Source organism: Wyeomyia smithii, chromosome 2 (assembly GCF_029784165.1).
Source record: "Wyeomyia smithii strain HCP4-BCI-WySm-NY-G18 chromosome 2, ASM2978416v1, whole genome shotgun sequence".
Taxonomy (NCBI): domain Eukaryota; kingdom Metazoa; phylum Arthropoda; class Insecta; order Diptera; family Culicidae; genus Wyeomyia; species Wyeomyia smithii.
The window spans coordinates 133,118,785-133,136,578 of record NC_073695.1 but is presented as its reverse complement, the minus strand read 5'-3'; the positions used below and the strand labels follow the sequence as shown (position 1 = coordinate 133,136,578).

General features: G+C 38.3%; 2 protein-coding genes across 6 annotated transcripts in view; one reads left to right on the top strand and one right to left on the bottom strand.

The window, feature by feature from the left end:
* LOC129719906 (uncharacterized) overlaps positions 1 to 2,217 on the bottom strand; it is a 29,833-nt gene extending 27,616 nt beyond the window's left edge. The window contains exon 1 of the mRNA XM_055671320.1: positions 2,017 to 2,217. Within this exon, the coding sequence (XP_055527295.1) occupies positions 2,017 to 2,217 (201 nt within the window). The remainder of the gene's footprint in view (positions 1 to 2,016) is intronic.
* A 6,050-nt stretch (positions 2,218 to 8,267) lies between these two features.
* Positions 8,268 to 17,794, top strand: part of LOC129724163 (inactive dipeptidyl peptidase 10) — a 1,205,782-nt gene continuing 1,196,255 nt past the window's right edge. For 2 of the 5 annotated variants that reach the window (XM_055678840.1, XM_055678842.1), the window contains exon 1: positions 8,270 to 8,678. The gene's annotated coding sequence lies outside the window, so the exon portion shown is untranslated. Of the gene's footprint in view, positions 8,679 to 17,794 lie in introns of all 5 variants that reach the window. The other 3 variants (XM_055678839.1, XM_055678841.1, XM_055678835.1) reach the window with 3 other exon arrangements.

Genomic DNA, 17,794 nt, shown 5'->3' with positions numbered 1-17,794 from the left:
CAGAGACACAGGCTAAATTAAAAACGGTAGCGAAACCTTGCTTCAACATATCAAGCTTTAGGTTTTTGCGAAACAACACTATTAACGATCGGTATTTCGCCACTTTGTTTTAATTCGATAGTTGGATTTCCTCAGCCGCGCCAGTTCTGAATTGATTGTTTAACGATGACTGCAGCCCAAGCCGGGAAGCGTACGAACGCCCGCGCGAGCGGATGAACGGGCGGCTCACACCACCACACGGCCGAACGCTCCGGAGTGCGTTGAAGCGCCCGCAGGTCCACGGCGCGAGACCCGCACGAACTGGAAGCCGCGCAGACCCGCGACCAGGTAGCCTCGTAGCCCGAGTCATCCCGGTCTTCAGAGCCAATTCTTAACCCGAAGTTACGGATCTAATTTACCGACTTCCCTTACCTACATTGATCTATCGACTAGAGACACTAAGCCTTGGAAACCTGCTGCGGATTCGGTACAAGCTGTTGAGAGTTTGCGTGCTCCAGTCTTCGATTTTCAAGGTTTAAGAAGAGAATATCGACACAGCAGTTTAATACCATGCTCTACCAGCCTGCCCAAACATATCTCTCTATGAAAGACTTCCATGGCTAGTATGACTGTTAAACAGAAAAGAAAAATCTTCCGATATCTCTTGTTGGCTTCTCGAAGGAAAGGATTCATGTTGCCAGGATTACAAAAACGCTACAGTTTCCGGTGTGCACGCCAATGCAAACGTATACTCAACAAGTTCCGGAATTGTAACCGGGTTCCCTTTCGCTCGTTTAATATATACTAGTGAATGTTGCATCAACCCAGGAAAACGAACGAACCTCTACAGAGGTAATTTCTGCATGGGGGCTGCCCCCCATGTGAATTAGATTAACCGAATTAAGATAAGAAGGGGTAATTTAGATTTTTGGTCAAGGAGCCTCAGAAATCAATTCGCTACTGTGTTTTTGTGGTGGACTTGTGATGTTCCTTCAGCCAAAAACGATTACTGAAAGTTCTCTGATTTTATGGCTATGGCCTGGTGTCAAGCGCTTACTTATTTACTCCATGAAAGAACAAATGTATTAGTTAACAATAAGTTGATTCAAATGATAGTATCGTTATACATTTCAGATATACAAAAACTCAGTTTTAACAGATTTTCCATGTTAAAAAAATGAAATGCATATTTCTTCGTTTTTGGATAACAGTTTTCTGGAAAACGGTTCATTCCGGATAATAACTTTCTGGGGATTAGTACTTTTTGGGTAGCAGTTTTCTGGTGATTGGTACATTCTGGGATTTTGTTTTCTGGGGAAAAAGCTTCGGCGTTTTATTTTCTGGAGAATAGTTTTCGAGGAATTGTTATACAATCGCTTGAAATGGAACACCAACATTACAATGTTCTTATTCATTTAGATAAATGTTACGTTACATTTTGATAACCTTGAAATGTGCATAATTAATAACAATCGCAACGTAACAATTACATTACCAAAAGGATATTTCGTTACATCACAAGTAAAGCATTTTTGTTACATTGCAGTTACGTTAAATACTGTTACATAACAATGTTATCATTTTTTTAGTAACCGTTATGTTGCAATTAGATAACTTTGTAACGTAACAATGTTACTTCTGTGTTACAGAACAGCAACATTGTGTTACATTCAATGTTGACCGGGTGTTAAGTTGTGTGTTTACTCTCGTCTGAAAGAGTGTTCTATTATTCGCGTTGACGGTGTTGCTGATATTTGTTTGGTTTTTGCATGTGAAAAAGAAGAAATATTTTTGCTTTTGTCATCACGCACATTTTGACAATTGCATATGAGAGTTCACGTAGGTGCGAACAGCCTTCAAAATCTCTTTCAACGCGAATAACCCGAATTGACTAGCGCCCGTAACGGCTTAGCAACACTGTACCTAGAGGATTAGATATTAGGTAGCAAAATAAAAGGATGCAGCGTGCGCCCTAGTCCTCTGTTAGGCAAACGTGCACTCAAATGAGAAGAAACAAAATGTATCGATCAAATATACCTTTCGTTTTTGACCAACGGTAGCAGGAATCGTCTGTACTAGCGTGGAGAGATTAGGATAGATCCCATCGGCCAAATAGTAACCTGTGCTGTACGTATGGCCATTGATTTCGAAATCAACTGAAGGCGTTGTTCCATTGTAGATGTTGGAGAACAGTGGGGATCGGTGTAGGACTGTAATATCATTATTGGATCCTGGCATGCCAGATCCACAAATTATAGGACGCTACAGCCTCCAGAATCACGGTTGTTTTTTTCTCTTTTCCTTTATATTGTCCCGCCTAGGCAGCGGGACAGTTTTTCCTTTGCCAATGGCAGCAGTCGAGTGACCCCAGCATACCCGGAAAACCTCGTTCTTTCCCAACACGTCGTAGACGTTCCAAATCATCATACGTAGGTGAGCGCAGGAATTCATCACTGAACATTTCGTCTACTGTACGGCAAAACTCAAGTAGACATCTCCGATCAGTTAATTCGCTCATACGAACGTATTCATCAATTGCATCGGATGGTGCACCGTATGCCAATTGACGAACTGCTGCCGTGAATTTCTGAAGGCATGTAAGCTCCAATTTTCCCGCTGCGTCCGGTCGTTGAGTGAAAATAATATTTCTCTCCTCTACTTAAGTTTTAATTTTTACGAAGGACGAGACAGCTTTTATCTGAGTTACTCTTATACTTGGGAGTAACTCTAACTTACTCAATATTACTCCAGATGATTCACATCTTCGATTACCTTGAGAACAAGAAAAATATATGAGCGGTGAGACCGAGTAACATTCATATTTATATTCACGGTGGGGGAAAGGTTTGAGGATGGATTTTCAGAGACACGAGAATTACTCAGATTTGCTTTTTATTTTTCACGTTTTCTCAGAAAAACTCAAATTTTCTCATTTTTATCTGAGTTGCTCTTTTACTTGGGAGTTAATATAATTTACTCAATATTACTCCGAAATTCTCAGATGATTCCCATCTTTGATTACCTTGAAAGCAAGAAATATATATGAACGGTAGGACCGAGTAACATTCATGTGTATATTAGCGGTGGGAAAAAAGTTTAAGGATGGATATTCAGAGATACGAGAGTTACTCAGATTTGCTCTTCATTTTTCAAGTTTCCTCAGAAAAACTCGGAAAACCTCAAATTTACTCACTGTCTTACACCTCGAATTTTTAAAAATAATCTGCGCCGCATTCGAAAGCGGCGTCGGAATTGGTCATCGGTATAGACTGGTGTTTCCGAAAAATAATCGTTGTAAAGCTGGACGGCACCTTTCTCGGCTTGGCGATCAATATTGGGCCGGTTTCCAGGCTGAGAGCCTCCCCGAGTCTTTTCAAAACTCATTTTCCCACTCGCGTATAGAAACATTTGCTGCGCGAACTCAATTTCGTCATCACTAGAATCACCCAAACACTCGAAAACAAATTCCGCGTTTTCCCTCTAATTTTTTACTATAAATTTGCAAAAATGTTAACAGCAAACTATAAGAACCGAGATAGTTGAAAGAGACTCAAAACAAAATACAACTAATGACAGTTTTCCAGCTTTGAGAATGGTTGTCATTAAGAATTTGGCAACTACCGGTGTGAAAGAGAAATAGCGGAATTGGTAATCCCCAATAGCAATGACCGGTGTGAAAAACGGTTGCTATTTAAAAAAGCAACGGTCAACGTTGTGGAAATAGCAACTCAAATGGCAACTCACCGGTGGGCATGCTCTTAGAGCAAGCCCACCAGTGGCTAAATTGAAGTTTCTAAAGCTAGTTTGGCAACTCCCACCATAACGCGGCAACCGCACCGGGCGTTGCTATGTTGGTTTGTGAAATAGCAATCCCCACCTCGGGTAGTAGCGAGTTATTAAATTTGGCAACGCGATAGCAACGAGCCGAATCGTTGCTATTTGATGAAATGTCAAACTGTTGTTTTTTTTTTTTGTGCTCGATAGTGATTGTTCATAATAATATTACGAAGATGATGAGTGTTTCGAATGCGGACTCAATTGGTCGGCCTTGAAAGACGAAGCGAGTTGACTACACATGTTTGAGCCACGCGCGCGTAGACTGACATAGACAATCTGGATACTGAGTACATCAGGGTTAAGCCCCTGATATTGAAACAAAAGGCATATCGGGTTGATAAGTTGCTTTTTTGGTTTGTAATATTATATATATTTTCATTAAGATTTTTAATATTTATCTGTTTTCACGATTTAGAACAAAGGGTTGGGAGAAAAAACTGAAAAGGCTTGGGTTTGCCTGTGGACTGTATAGCTCGTTATCGATAACTATAGTATCATAAGATCTCTCTTGTAGTTTTGGATCGTTATCCAGAACCAATTCTGATTACTTAAAGCTCCTAAATGTTAGGTTCGATTCCTAACCAAATCCAGATAATTTTCGGGGTTGGAAACGTTTTGGATGAGCCTTGGATCAATGATGTTATTGGAAAACCGTTTTTTTTAATTTTCAAATTATTGGTATTCTTTTGAAGGGTTACTATGTCTGTATTAATAACCAGTCCGTTATTTGTTTGCCTACTGGTTACATTGTATGTCTTTAAATAATATCTTTCTTAGATAAATCGACCAGCTCAAACCGATGTAGGGGTATGAGGTGGGACCATCATCATCATCAAGCGTTTTGTTAAACACGTCGTAGGACGCAAGTGTCGGCGTGAACCACTACTCAATTTAATTTCCGATTTAGCTGAAATTTTGGACAGGGTGTTTTTTCGGGCAGGTAAACATTTTGTATAGGTTTTTTATTGAGATGGCCGTTTTGGTTGGCATTTTGGTCTGCAACCTACACGATGCGGAAAGCTCAAATTCTCACAAGATTGGCCAATATTATTCAATAAACCTGGAAGGTTTGAGCAAATCTGCTCGGGAGTATTACCAACTATTTTCCCGTTTCGTTCGGTCGTTTTATAAAAAACCATTTTTCTCCTTTACCGCTGTTTCAATCTTCAAAAATAACCTAAGATGAGTTCGAAAGCGGCGTTGGAAATGGTCATCGGTATAGACCGGTGTTTCCGATAAAAACATTGTTAAAACGCTGGATGGCACCTTCCTCCGCATGGCGGTCAATATTTGGCTATTTACTAGGCTGAGAGCCGCCCCGAATCTTTCCAAAAACCATTTTCCTAATCGCGTATAAGGAAATTTGTTCTGCGAAATCATTTTCTCCATCACTAGAATCAACCAAATACTCGAAAACAATTTACGCACATATAAGGATGAAAAAATCCATGTACGCACAAGTAAAAAAAACCTGCAAAAGAATTATGCTTTTGATAACTTGGGAAAACGGAAACAAAGTTTCGTGAAATGGAGGGAACATTTTATGAAGTAGAAAGAACGTAGCTCATTCCGGAAACGATTGACTGACGGATAAGTTGGTTATTACTAAATCCGAAAAAGATATGCGAAATACATCACAAACAAACATTTTGCCAACGCTGGCTAGTGACGGTCTCCAGAAATTGGCAACTGCCGGTGTGAAAAAGAAATAGTGGAATTGGTACCCCATTAGCAACGACCGGTGCGAAAATCGGTTGCTATCCAAAATAGCAACGGCCAGCGTTGTGAAAATAGCAACTCAAATGGCAACTCACCGGTGCGCTTGCTCTTAATTGATTAGGGATCATCATAAAATACATAACGCGCTCAGTGGTGGGGGGTATTCAGCGAAGCGTTACTTTGCGTTTGTCAAACTAGAGTGCCTGTAAATATACACGCTCGTAAATAATAACTCATGAATTGAGCAACTCTGAACGACTTTAGAACGATGTTCTTAGACGTCAAAAAATGAGTAGAAGTTCTTTTTGATTTTGAGTAACTTTGACTCACTTTTTGGGTTCCCTTCATATAACTTTTTTCTGAGTAACGTCGCATATAACGACGTCCATTTTGGAAGGTGATTGTGATGTGCTCCAGTTTGTAACATATGTTTTTTGATTGTGTGCGCCTCAGAAGACATTATAACCGTTTACTTTTATTACAAGGTATAATTATTGATGAATATGTGGTGTCGTTTATTGGTCGTGACGGATTTCTAGCCAGTAATGAAACTGAACTGTACCCAAAAAATGAGTAATGTCGTACTCAAATTTTGAGTAACAATGACTCATTTTTAAAGACGCCTAGTGTTATTCAGTTTTGAGTATTTGTGGAGTTACTCAATTTTAGAGTTGTTCCACTTTTAACTAAAAAGCGTCAAATGTTACTCATTTTAGACTTATTATTTACGAGCGTGTATAGACTGGCGACACTGTCAAAATTGGAATGAAAATTATCTGCCAGTGTCATTCCAATTGAGCGAACAACCTATTAAACACGTGTGGGGAAAAGAGAAAGATGTTCAGTGTTACCAGTGTTACCAGCGTTACTTTGGATGACACGGAGCCACTCTAGTTATATATAAGCACTCTATTCGGGTTATTCGCGTTGAAAAAGATTTCGAAGGCTGTTCGCACCTACGTGAACTCTCATATGCAATTGTCAAAATGTGCGTGATGACAAAAGCAAAAATATTTCCTTCCTTCTTTTTCGCATGCAAAAACCAAACAAATATCAGCAACACCGTCAACGCGAATGTCAAACATGTGAAATTGCGTTACGTGGGGGTGGGTGGGTATTGAAAATTGCCAAATTTCGCGTTATGTAATATTTAAATGGTTCCTTAGTAGGTCGATCACACATGTACCCGATTTAGTTGATACATGCGTAGAAATGTATCTGTCAAAATTTTTAACAGGAGGATTGCTTACAATCTGCCACTTCGTCACAATCACACTGCAAGTTGAAGTGATTTAGTGTTGATTTCTAGAAGATTAACACTTTCCAATGAAATGATCTTGCGTTGAAAATTGGGTAATGGAAATCACCATCGTATTACAATGAATATCTCTTGCATTGTCACCACCGTTTAAATCAATTGAATTACAGCTACAATTCCAATTGACAAACGTCAAAACCGCCAAACCAAAAAAGGAACGATGACGAATGGCGCAAGCAACACTTTCACCCAGAGATCAAAAATTTATTTAAGCCTAAGTTTTATTGAATCTTTTAAAATAGAATAACAAGAAAGCGACTCTTTTACAGATCCTGAAATGAGATTGCATCGATACATTGACAGGGTTCATCTCTAGGATCATCTTGTTAATGAATTAAAAATCTAAAACAAAATAAAAATGAAAAATCTAAAATCAAAAGTAGTCTCTTGAATTTATTGTGAACTTATATAATTATCCAACTGACTGACATTCCGTATCTCAAACATAGGCATATCAACAAAGATGAACATAATAACCAGAGATGCCAGATATACAGACAAATCTGTATTATACAGACTTTCTGTTTTGCGATAAAGACACGCATAAGCCTACAGATTTTATACAGACATTTAGTATAATACAGATATTACACAGATATCTGATATTCTACATAATGGTTTTACCAGTATACACAAAAAAACGAACACAAAAACCAAAAGTCACTGTAGCCGTTGCTGGAAAAAGTGAACTAGGAACTGAACACTTTGCTGAACATATTAATCTTGCGTTTTTGAGAGTGAAATCATGACAACGGGAATCGAGTCAGGCTATCGGGGTTTTTATCGGCCCCGTGGGCACTAATCTGCCCGTTTCGCCCCCAGTAACAAACAGCTGATTTTCTCGATCGATTGCCATGCAGGTTATATTGGTGAAAAGACCGTTTGTTCTATTCGGAGCAATATCCAACGTTGAAGAATTGCTTAAAATGTCCCAAACCTTGAAGGTACTATTTTCTTCTGCCATCATGTATCAGTTTAGCTACATTACGACGAACGACGATTTTTATCACGGGAAAGACTCTTACTCCTATGTGTTACTTAGATTTTAAAGATAAATTAGTTATCGATTAATCGACCAACTATGATAGACTCGAAAAAGAACAAGCAATAAAACAAAACAATCTGACAGGTCGACAAATAATTAGGTATCAATGTATCGGTAACTTTTTTTCGCAGCGGTATACAGACTTATACAGACATTTTTATGGATTATACAGACTTGCCAAAAAAAAAGTCTGGCATCTCTGATAATAACAGAGAATAAAGTGATTTGCTGTTGATTTCATCGTTCTTTGCATTAATATATTTCGAAAGATTTTCATTCAACTCTGAAATGTTAGGCAAGTAGTGCGAATTCAACAGCAAATCACTTTACTTCGACGTGATTTTTATTCACAGTGTGGCATTGCTGTTTGTGACGTCTGTCATTCTCGGGCGTTGCTTCTTGTTTTTTCTTGAAAATACATCGTATTCTATATTATCTGTGAAAGGACAAAATCAAAATAGAATAAATCGTGAAGATGACTGTTTTTATATTCATAGTAATAATATTCTAGACGAAAATGTATTAGAGAGGCTCGACGGTGTTTATCTGCTATCCTGAGGAATATATTTACCGTTAAAATTTTACGTTTTTGGCGGTGTAGTTTGTACATTTAAATACTGAATGTATTCGTACTATTATTCAACGTGAAATGTCGATTGTCATTCCATAGTTAATATATATATATATATATATATATATATATAATAACTGATACAAAATACATTGATGTGGTTATGTATTAACTGAATATCAGTTACCGGCAAAGTTTTAATTCATTTGGTAACTATACACACAATATACATATATAAATATGTGTGAATTTTTTAACTTGAGTTTTTGGTGTCATTTTTGTTGCGCTTGTTAAAATTATTTGTTTTTTCTATTGCATCATAACTGCTTGGAAATGGCTTTTTAAATGATTACTTGTTTATTCAAACCGTGGCATATGAACTCGGCAGGAATTCGAATCTCTAATAACTATTGAGATTATTACGTAATTTACCATCAACTGCTATAAAAAAATGTTACGGTTGTGCCAAAAAAATTAATTTGATCCTAATTCTTAGCATTATAATCTGGGACAGGATATGTATAACTTTATATATATCTTCTTGTAAGCTGAAAAAAAAATAAGCAGTGCTCCTTTTTTTAAGGCATGGTCTGTTAGAAGCCTAAGTATTCATAATAAATATTAGCGAATAATAAATTCATGTGGCCAATCACAAATGATGACTTCTGGAAATTGTTGGAAATTTGTAATGTTAGGATTTGTTTGATTTCGCTATAAAGACCTTTTATTCGTAGGGAATAAACAGGGTGGCCACTTAATCGGGAAATGCGGGAAAAAGTCGGGAATTGAATTACATCGGGAAAAATGCGGGAAAAAGTCGGGAATTTTTTTATTTGATCGGGATTCTGTTACAAAGATTTTTTCAAAGTATTGTGTATGATGCAATTACAAATGATGGAGAAGTTGGAAGTGCAGGACTGCAAGTTGGTCCCTTGAAAGTCACATTTTTCTTCCTCAGTCATTTTTTTAACCAAAAAGTCATTAAACTTACTTTTTTTGACCTGCTGACCAGCTGATTACTCATATCAGTCCTGCTTTTCAAATGAAATAAATGTTGACCACAAATGTCTTAGAATAGCATAAAACTTCGAAATCTGTTATCTAAAAAAAATTGAATGGCCTCTGTGGGACTTCTCAAGATGGTAAAGCGAATTGAAACCGGGGTCGAAAACCTGAGTTTGGGAATGGAAGTTACCTGTTTATCGAGAAAACGTTTTTAGTGAGAGAATCAATCATAAATTCTCATATGTACAATAGAAACTGTTTCATTTTCTAAGAGCAATGCAGAATAAGTTTCACTGTACAATCTTACTAACATCACTAGTTATTAGAAGTTATTTGAATAAACAAATTGAGGATAAAATAAGTGGCACACAGTTCTGATTCTCCACTTTTTCAAATAGATTTTTATTTCAGCTAGTCTTTTCGAAAATATATTTGGCGAACTCTAGCGAAACTAGCTACCATTTCCGCTTAGAAACTCAATGCTGGTGGAATTTTGGGTTAGGGACGAACTTGCTATGCGGAGCAGTTAATTTAAAAAACATTACAAACTTGCCCCAGAATAGAGCAAACATTATTTTGGAATTTTTTGAAAAACTTTATTTTACATATTTCAAATTCGTATTTTTCTGTAAATTACACAATTTGACTGTAAAAAAAAACTATTTTTGATGTAAATACAATCAGAAATGTTCTTAGGAAACAGCGTAATCGTTTGCGAGGTTTTTCAAAAAAACATTTTACAGTTGAATCGCTTTATAGCGACATCGCAAGGGACCGTCGTTATAGAGAAATGTCGCGGTACAACGAATAATTTTTATGAATATAGAGCAAAAGGGATCATTGAGATTGTTGCTATAGAGAGATTTGTCGCTATATAAATTGTCGTAATAGAGGGATTCGACTGTATTTATTTTATTTGTTACTGCTTACGACTTTTTACATGCTTTTTGTTTTGCAACTGATCTTAGGGTACGATGCTGGCCTAACTAGTCAGTCGTCGTAGGTTCGTGTATCGGCTCGAGAGAGACTGTTATTGTCTGCAGGATCGTAGCGCTAGCCCTGCAATAGCCCCGTGCACTGAACAGCTGGCTAAATCTGTGGCCAATAAACAAAAATACTTTGAATATTCTAAAAGCCAAAATAATTAGGTTGATTGGTGTAATATTTCCGGCAAAGCTGTAGATGGTAGTTCTATTTAAGATAAATAGTTGAAGAGGTTGTTTATAAGACACGTCGCAGAGGTAACGTAAAATTAGTGATGGGAAACTTATCGATACTTATCGATGATATCGATAAGTGCTTGACATCGATATTATCGTTAATTTTTTGACGTTAATGATAATTATCGATATTATAAGGGTGAGCACAAGTCAGTGCGGCTGGTTACTGGAGGAGACCCATAAGAAGGAGACCTCACCTACCCTTCCCCAGGAGTTGCTTTTGCCGCTGGGTATTTGTTGCTATTCGACAAGATTTAGCATTGTTGGGGGTGGTGTAAAGGTTCGCCCCGGATGTCACTGAGTTTCTGAGAAATAATGGTAACTAAAAAGGTATTTATAGTTTTTAGTTTCCTATGAACAGATGAATTCGATAACTCAGTACTGGAGAACTTTAAAAAAATATCCAAACTTTTCGCACTATCTCATAAAAAGCAATGAAACGAAATTGTAATAAAATGCATTTTCTTTGACTTGCCAACTCTTATAATATGATGGACATGCATAGCGGCAGTCTATTGTTAATTCTCTGGTAATTGTTTAGTTTAACCTGGAACTGTTTAAGTTTAAAGTATCTGTTACCCAACAAACAATTTTTAGTTCCACTAAAAATCCAAATCAACGAAATTGTTGCGCCAAAAAAGTATCCTGATTTATACAGGGGGTGGGAAAAATAATTGAGATAAAAAAAATTCTCTCGAATTTTAAATGGCCAGAACTTTACAAAAAAGGAATCAATTTTGATAACCAGTTTCATTCCACTGGCAAACAGTATTATATTAGTATTACTTGGGAACTTGGTGTGACCATCCTACACCGAAAATGTTTCGGATTTCAAGAGTGTGTGTCAAAGTGTACATTTTTGCAACGCATAGAACGTTTTAGGCAACTAAATTGTCTATCTAAAATACTTCATTTAAAAAAATCTGAGATCACCGATATTTTCTAAAATCATTTTTTGTTTTTAAAATTATATTTTTTTTCAGAGTAGGATCTTAAACTTATTTTTTTATATTTTTGAAGTGGGATGACCAGATTTTCTCGGGATAAAAACGGGACAAACGGGTTCAAAAAACAGTACACATGTTAACATTTATTTTTGAAATTTTTTCCAACCAAAGCATGCAAACAATTGGGACTGCTTCGATGAACTTACCCCATCCTGAAGAGTGAATTTTCAGCAATGAGTTCCTGAAATTTGTCACATGATGATCGAAATTTTGACTAACAATTATCATGGTCTCAACTTTCAATCTGACCTTTTTAAATGTTAATCCAGATAAATTTTCAAACGCAAGTTTGCAAAGTTGCTTGGTTTAATAAGACCTACACATCCAAAATGTTCGATTGAATTCTGCTAGAGTGCTGCAAGCTCAAAGAAAATTAGTACCCAACAGGGAAAAAACCGCTAAAACCAACATTCATACTTAATAAATTCATACCTCGATGATTCCTTGGTGAATTTTCAATCTTTGGCTACCAATGAACCTGGAATAAATTCTGATTTATTGACAACATATAAACCTATGTGAAACAGAATGTCAGAAAAAGTTCTACGTGTTGCAAAAATGTACACTTTGGCACACACTCCGGAAATCTGAAACATTTCCAGTGACCCTTGGTCACGTCCAGTTCTCAAGTTATACTAGGAATCTGGGATAGTTTTCCAGTAAAATGAAACCTGTTTTGTCTGAATTGATTCATTTTTCGTAAAGTTTTGGCCATTTAAAAATTGACAGAATTTTGCCTGCTTCAATTATTTCCCTTATTACACAACCTTCAAAATTAACTTCGGCTTGAAACTACTCCGTAGAAAGCACTTCCGGCGTAAAACTCAAAGACTTTCCAAAACAAACTGTTTAACTCGTCCGGTAGTTTGAATTATCATTCGCAGTATCGTAAGATTTGTCATTCGAGGCCTTAACACAATGGATACGTTGCGGCTGCGTTTGCGGCAATTTGACAGTTAGCCCATACATTTACTGTCAAATTGACGCCAACGCAACGCAAACGTATCCATTCTGTTTGGGCCGTTACTATAGCCGCAATAACGTTTGCGGTAAAAAAATAGACAAAAATTGCCGATTTCATGGGTTTCAAAATGGCGTCAAAAACAGACATCGTGCGGCACTTTGTGGACGCCGGGTATGCCGGTTCTGGCATCTACAACATTTTGACACTATTGGACAATGATCAGAGCATCGAAAGAAAACCCGGTTCTGGACGGCCAACGACCCTGAGTGACAAGAAGCTTCAAAGGATGCTGAAGAGGAAGACCGAGGGAAAAGTGGCTAAATCGCTGCGTGCACTTGGCCGAGAGGTTGGTGCATGCTCTAAAACAGTGAAAAAGTATCTGGAGAACATGAACATGCATACAAGAAGCTGCAGTCCCGACCACTGGTCTCGGAGCTGCAGGCAATGACTCAGCGACAGCGGTTGAATAAGATGGTCAAGTCGATTTTCCCGGCGAATCGCGACGTGGCAGTGGTGATGGACGACTAGACCTATCTCACCCTGGATGGCAACGACTAGCAGGGTTCTTCGTATTTTACCTCCCCCACGAAGGAAGTGAGCACCGAGGTTAAGTTTATTTCACAGACCAAGTTCCCCAAGAAGGTGCGGCTGTAGCTGACAATCAGCGAGAAAGGGATGTCAAAGTTACTCTTCTTTCGCTCCGGGCTGGCCGTGAACGGGGAAATTTATAGTACGAAGTGCCTGACAGACGTTGCGTCGTTCATCAAGAAATACCATAAGCGCGAAGACACGGTGTTCTGGCCAGATTTGGCGTCGGCCAACTACTCGAAGCGATCGTAGGAGGAGATGGAGCGGCTGAATATCGATGTGGTACCGAAGTCGGCGAATCCGCCCAATGTCCCCCACCTGCTTCCCATCGAGAATTTCTGGGCAAACTTGAAGCGCAAGATCTATTCCAACAATTTTGTCGCGAAAACGGAGGAGGAATTAATAAAAAAAAAACGAATGAAAGAGCTTAAAAACATGGCTACACGCATGTTTTCGTCCGCCATGGCAAATGTTACGGTTAACTGCCGGAAGGCCGCACGCAAGGACGTAATATTTTTTTGCGAGGAAGCTAACATGATAACCTTACATGGGAAATTCATCCAACTCAATTATCTGTCATAGTTTCTTTTTCATCCTCATCTGAAATAGTTTATTTTTCATCATCTGAAAAAAATTTTTTTACCGCAAACGTTAGCTGTCAAATTATCGATACTTATCGATAATATCGATAAAACCCCCGGAATTATCGATTGTTATCGATGTACGTTTTGGGCGATATTTCCCATCACTACGTAAAATACGACAGCCTGTCTTATGTCAATGTATTTCTTGGAATAGGTTTGGGAATACACTCAATTGGGGTTAATTAATTTAAAAGTCTCTTTGGTCCAGATGACGTTTACCTCTGTAGTCGGCACCGCGTTTTCACTTGCTGCCGTATCCAAAACAAGAATGAAATTGAATTGTTTTGAGGCTGTCTTTTATATCAAGTTGCACTAAGATATCTTAATTTAGGCAGTGGCTACGAAGAGGCTATAGACAAAGGCAAATAGTGCATTCCCCATCTATGATATAACAGTTCAGATAACAATTTTCTGCATTTTACGATAGCGTAGATAATTTTACAACGGATTGCTGCAATTAGTAAGACTTGCGCGAAAAATTATGTGATTCAGGCTCACTAGCTAAGAAATTCTTCAGATAAACTTTGAGGTTAATTGTGTTTGTCAATGCCATTTATTGACAACTGAATAATTTTTTTTCAACATGGCAAATTTTTTATTTAGTTTTGAATGATTTACAGTGATTATTAAATTCTACCAGGGGGCGATTTATTAGCCATTATATATGAAAATTTCAATCGCTATACTGCTAGCCACACACGCTATATAAACATGCACACACGCGCTACAGACATGCATACACGCTATAAGCATACACACACGCTATACAGCTAGCCACGCACGCTATATAGCAAGCCACGCACTCTAGCCACACGCTGTATAGAAAGCCACACACGCTATATAGTAATCCAGCGTGCACAGACACGCTAGCCACACACGCTATATAGCAAGCCACACACCTTATATTTTAGGGACACACGCTACAGATATTCACACACGTTATGTGCACACACCCTTTATATACATACGCTGGATGATGGTGGCTTCTCAAACAACCTGGCGGTGCGAGTCTCTTTCAGTTTCGGGTTGTATTCACCCAACGATTTCTGAATTGGATTACCGCTGGTGGGGTCCAACTCAGATCGAAGGGAAGCCGAACTGAAAGAGGTAGGAACTGCAGCTAACCACTACCGGCGCCGCTGTTGCCCGCTGCTGATCCACTTCGCCTACTGCCATCGGTGTTGATGACCGCTGCTGCTGCCTGCTGCTGCCTGCTGATAGTAAACTGATTTGCTTGAGGAGAAACAGTCTCTTATATAGCCCAAAGAGTGCATTCCCGGCTAACATATACAGGGACCCAACTTCAATACAGGGATCCAATTCCAAAACCGAAAACATCGAGAGCGTCACGAAAATTGTCCAATTTCAAACGTTTTAAACTCAGTCAGTTTCTAACCGATTTCTGTCATTTTTAGCAATCGATTGGAAAATCATTTGAGCACCCGTTCAAATGCAGCAAATTGTAATCCGATTGTTCAAACTATTGTACTATTGAAAATTGTTGAACATTGTCGAATTACAAATGTCGACTTTTGATTGGTCGCTTGCTGTCTTTCCCTAAAAAGGACGACAGAATGGAGTACCTAGTTAGCCGGGAATGCACTCTTTGGGCTATATAAGAGCTTGTTTCTCCTCAAGCAAATCAGTTTACTAGCAGCAGGCAGTAGCAGCAGACATCAACACCGATGGCAGTAGGCGAAGGCAGCGTGGATCAGCAGCGGGCAACAGCGGCGGTGGTAGTGGTTAGCTGCAGTTTCTACCTCTTTCAGTTCGGCTTCCCTTCGATCTGAGTTGGACCCCACCAGCGGTAATTCAATTCAGATATCGTTGGGTGAAGACAACCCGAAATTGAAACAGACTCGCCCCGCCAGGTGGTTTGAGGAGCCACCATCATTCAGCGTATGTATACATAAAGGTGTGTGCTATATCTAGATAAACATTTTGAAAGGTCCTATCTGCTTTTATCGTTTTTCCGGAGCGTCTTTTTGTTTTGGTAATGGTTTAGCTTTATACACTTTCCCGAGCGTGGTTTCCGTTCAGAAGGCTGGGGTGTTCCCTCCACTATCAACTCGTGCGAATAACGTGGCATGAGAAGTGTTTAGTAAGTTGTGGTGATGAATGAAAGTGATCGATCAAAATGTCGAACAAAGCAGATAGGACCTTTCGAAATGTTTCTCTAGATATAGCGTGTGTGGCTAGTGTGCGTGGTTTACTATGTAGCGTGTGTGGCTTGCTATATAGCGTGTGTGGCTTGCTATATAGCGTGCGTGGCTAGCTGTATAGCGTGTGTGTATGTTTATAGCGTGTATGCATGTCTGTAGCGCGTGTGTGCATGTTTGTTTATAGCGTATGTGGCACGCTATATAGGTGCGTGGTTTGCTATATAGCGTGTGCATGTCTATAGCGTGTGTGGCTTGCTATGTAGAGGGTGTAGCTAGTAGTATAGCGATCAAAATTTTTACATATAACTGCAAATAAATTACGTCATGTTGAATTTAATTATCACTGTAAATCATTCAGAACGAAATAGAAAATTTGCCATGTTGAGAAAAATTATTCAGTTGTAAATAAATGGCATTAACCAACACAATTAACCTTTATTGACTTCAACTAAGCCTCAAAGTTTACCTGAAAAATTTTTGAGCTAATGAGCCTGAATCACAAAATTTTTCGCTCAAGTCTTACTATTTGCAGCAAACAATTGTAAAATTATCTACGCTATCGTAAAATGCAGAAAATTGTTATTTGAACTGTTTAACTATAGATGGAAAATGCACTATTTGCCCTCGTCTATAGCCTCTTCGTAGCCACTGCCTAAATTAAGATATCTTTGTGCAACTTGATACGATAGACAGCCTCAAAACAATTCAATTTCCTTCTTGTTTTGGATACGACAGCAAGTGAAACCGCATAGCTGCACATAGCTTCTGCTGTTGTTCATTGTCGTTACCGGTGTCGGCTATAGAGGTAAACGTCATCTGGAGAAGAGAGACCATTTAATTAATTTACCCCAATTGAGTGTATTTCCATTTCCTTATTCCAAGACATACATTGACATAAGACAAGCTGTCGTATTCTACGTTACCTCTGCGGTCGTGTCTTATAAAGAACCTCTTCAACTTTTTTTTATCAGCTTGACCATTTTGAGTGCTGAATGCAAACAAGTTGAAGATGTTGGCAGATGTCCAGAGAGATGCAGCTTTGATGGACTAGCGAATCAAAATGCTGAAAAAGTTGTGAATTCACTTTCGAAAAGTTTTGAATCTATGTAACGCGGGACAAATGAAATACAGTTAAAACGCAGTGTCGCAAATCCATCCAAATCCAATATTTTTTTTACTTTTCGGTTAAGTAGTTTTATGTTCACCCTTAACTTCCCATGACTTTTTCCGATGATTTGAACAACGGAAAAAAATTGTACGCAAAGTGTTTTGTTTGTTGTTGTTCACCTAACGATGCTTATATCATATTTTAAGAGGACAGACACCACAAAATAGCTAACTCGATTATTGATTGCTTAATGGAAGGTTTGCAAATTTGAGAAAATCGCAAAAATTATATTTACCCTGTGGAAAGGCAAGTTTGCATTTTATGTAACTAATTAACTGTTTGTGTAGAATGTCCCTAGCAAATTCGGTAAAACTGATATGCGCTATTACTTCCAATTTAAGGTTCAACCGTCGATAGAACATAACCTAATTACCGTTTTTGACAATCGGGAATTTCTTGCAATCATGCGGGAAAAATGCGGAAACTCAAAAATGTAAAATGAGTGGCCACCCTGGAATAAAGCCTAGTTTTCAAAAAAGGGAGATCATATTACAACTAAGTGTTATCTTCTAACTTATATTGGCTATAAAAAGAACTTAGCAATTGAGGATTGCTACGATTTTTGTC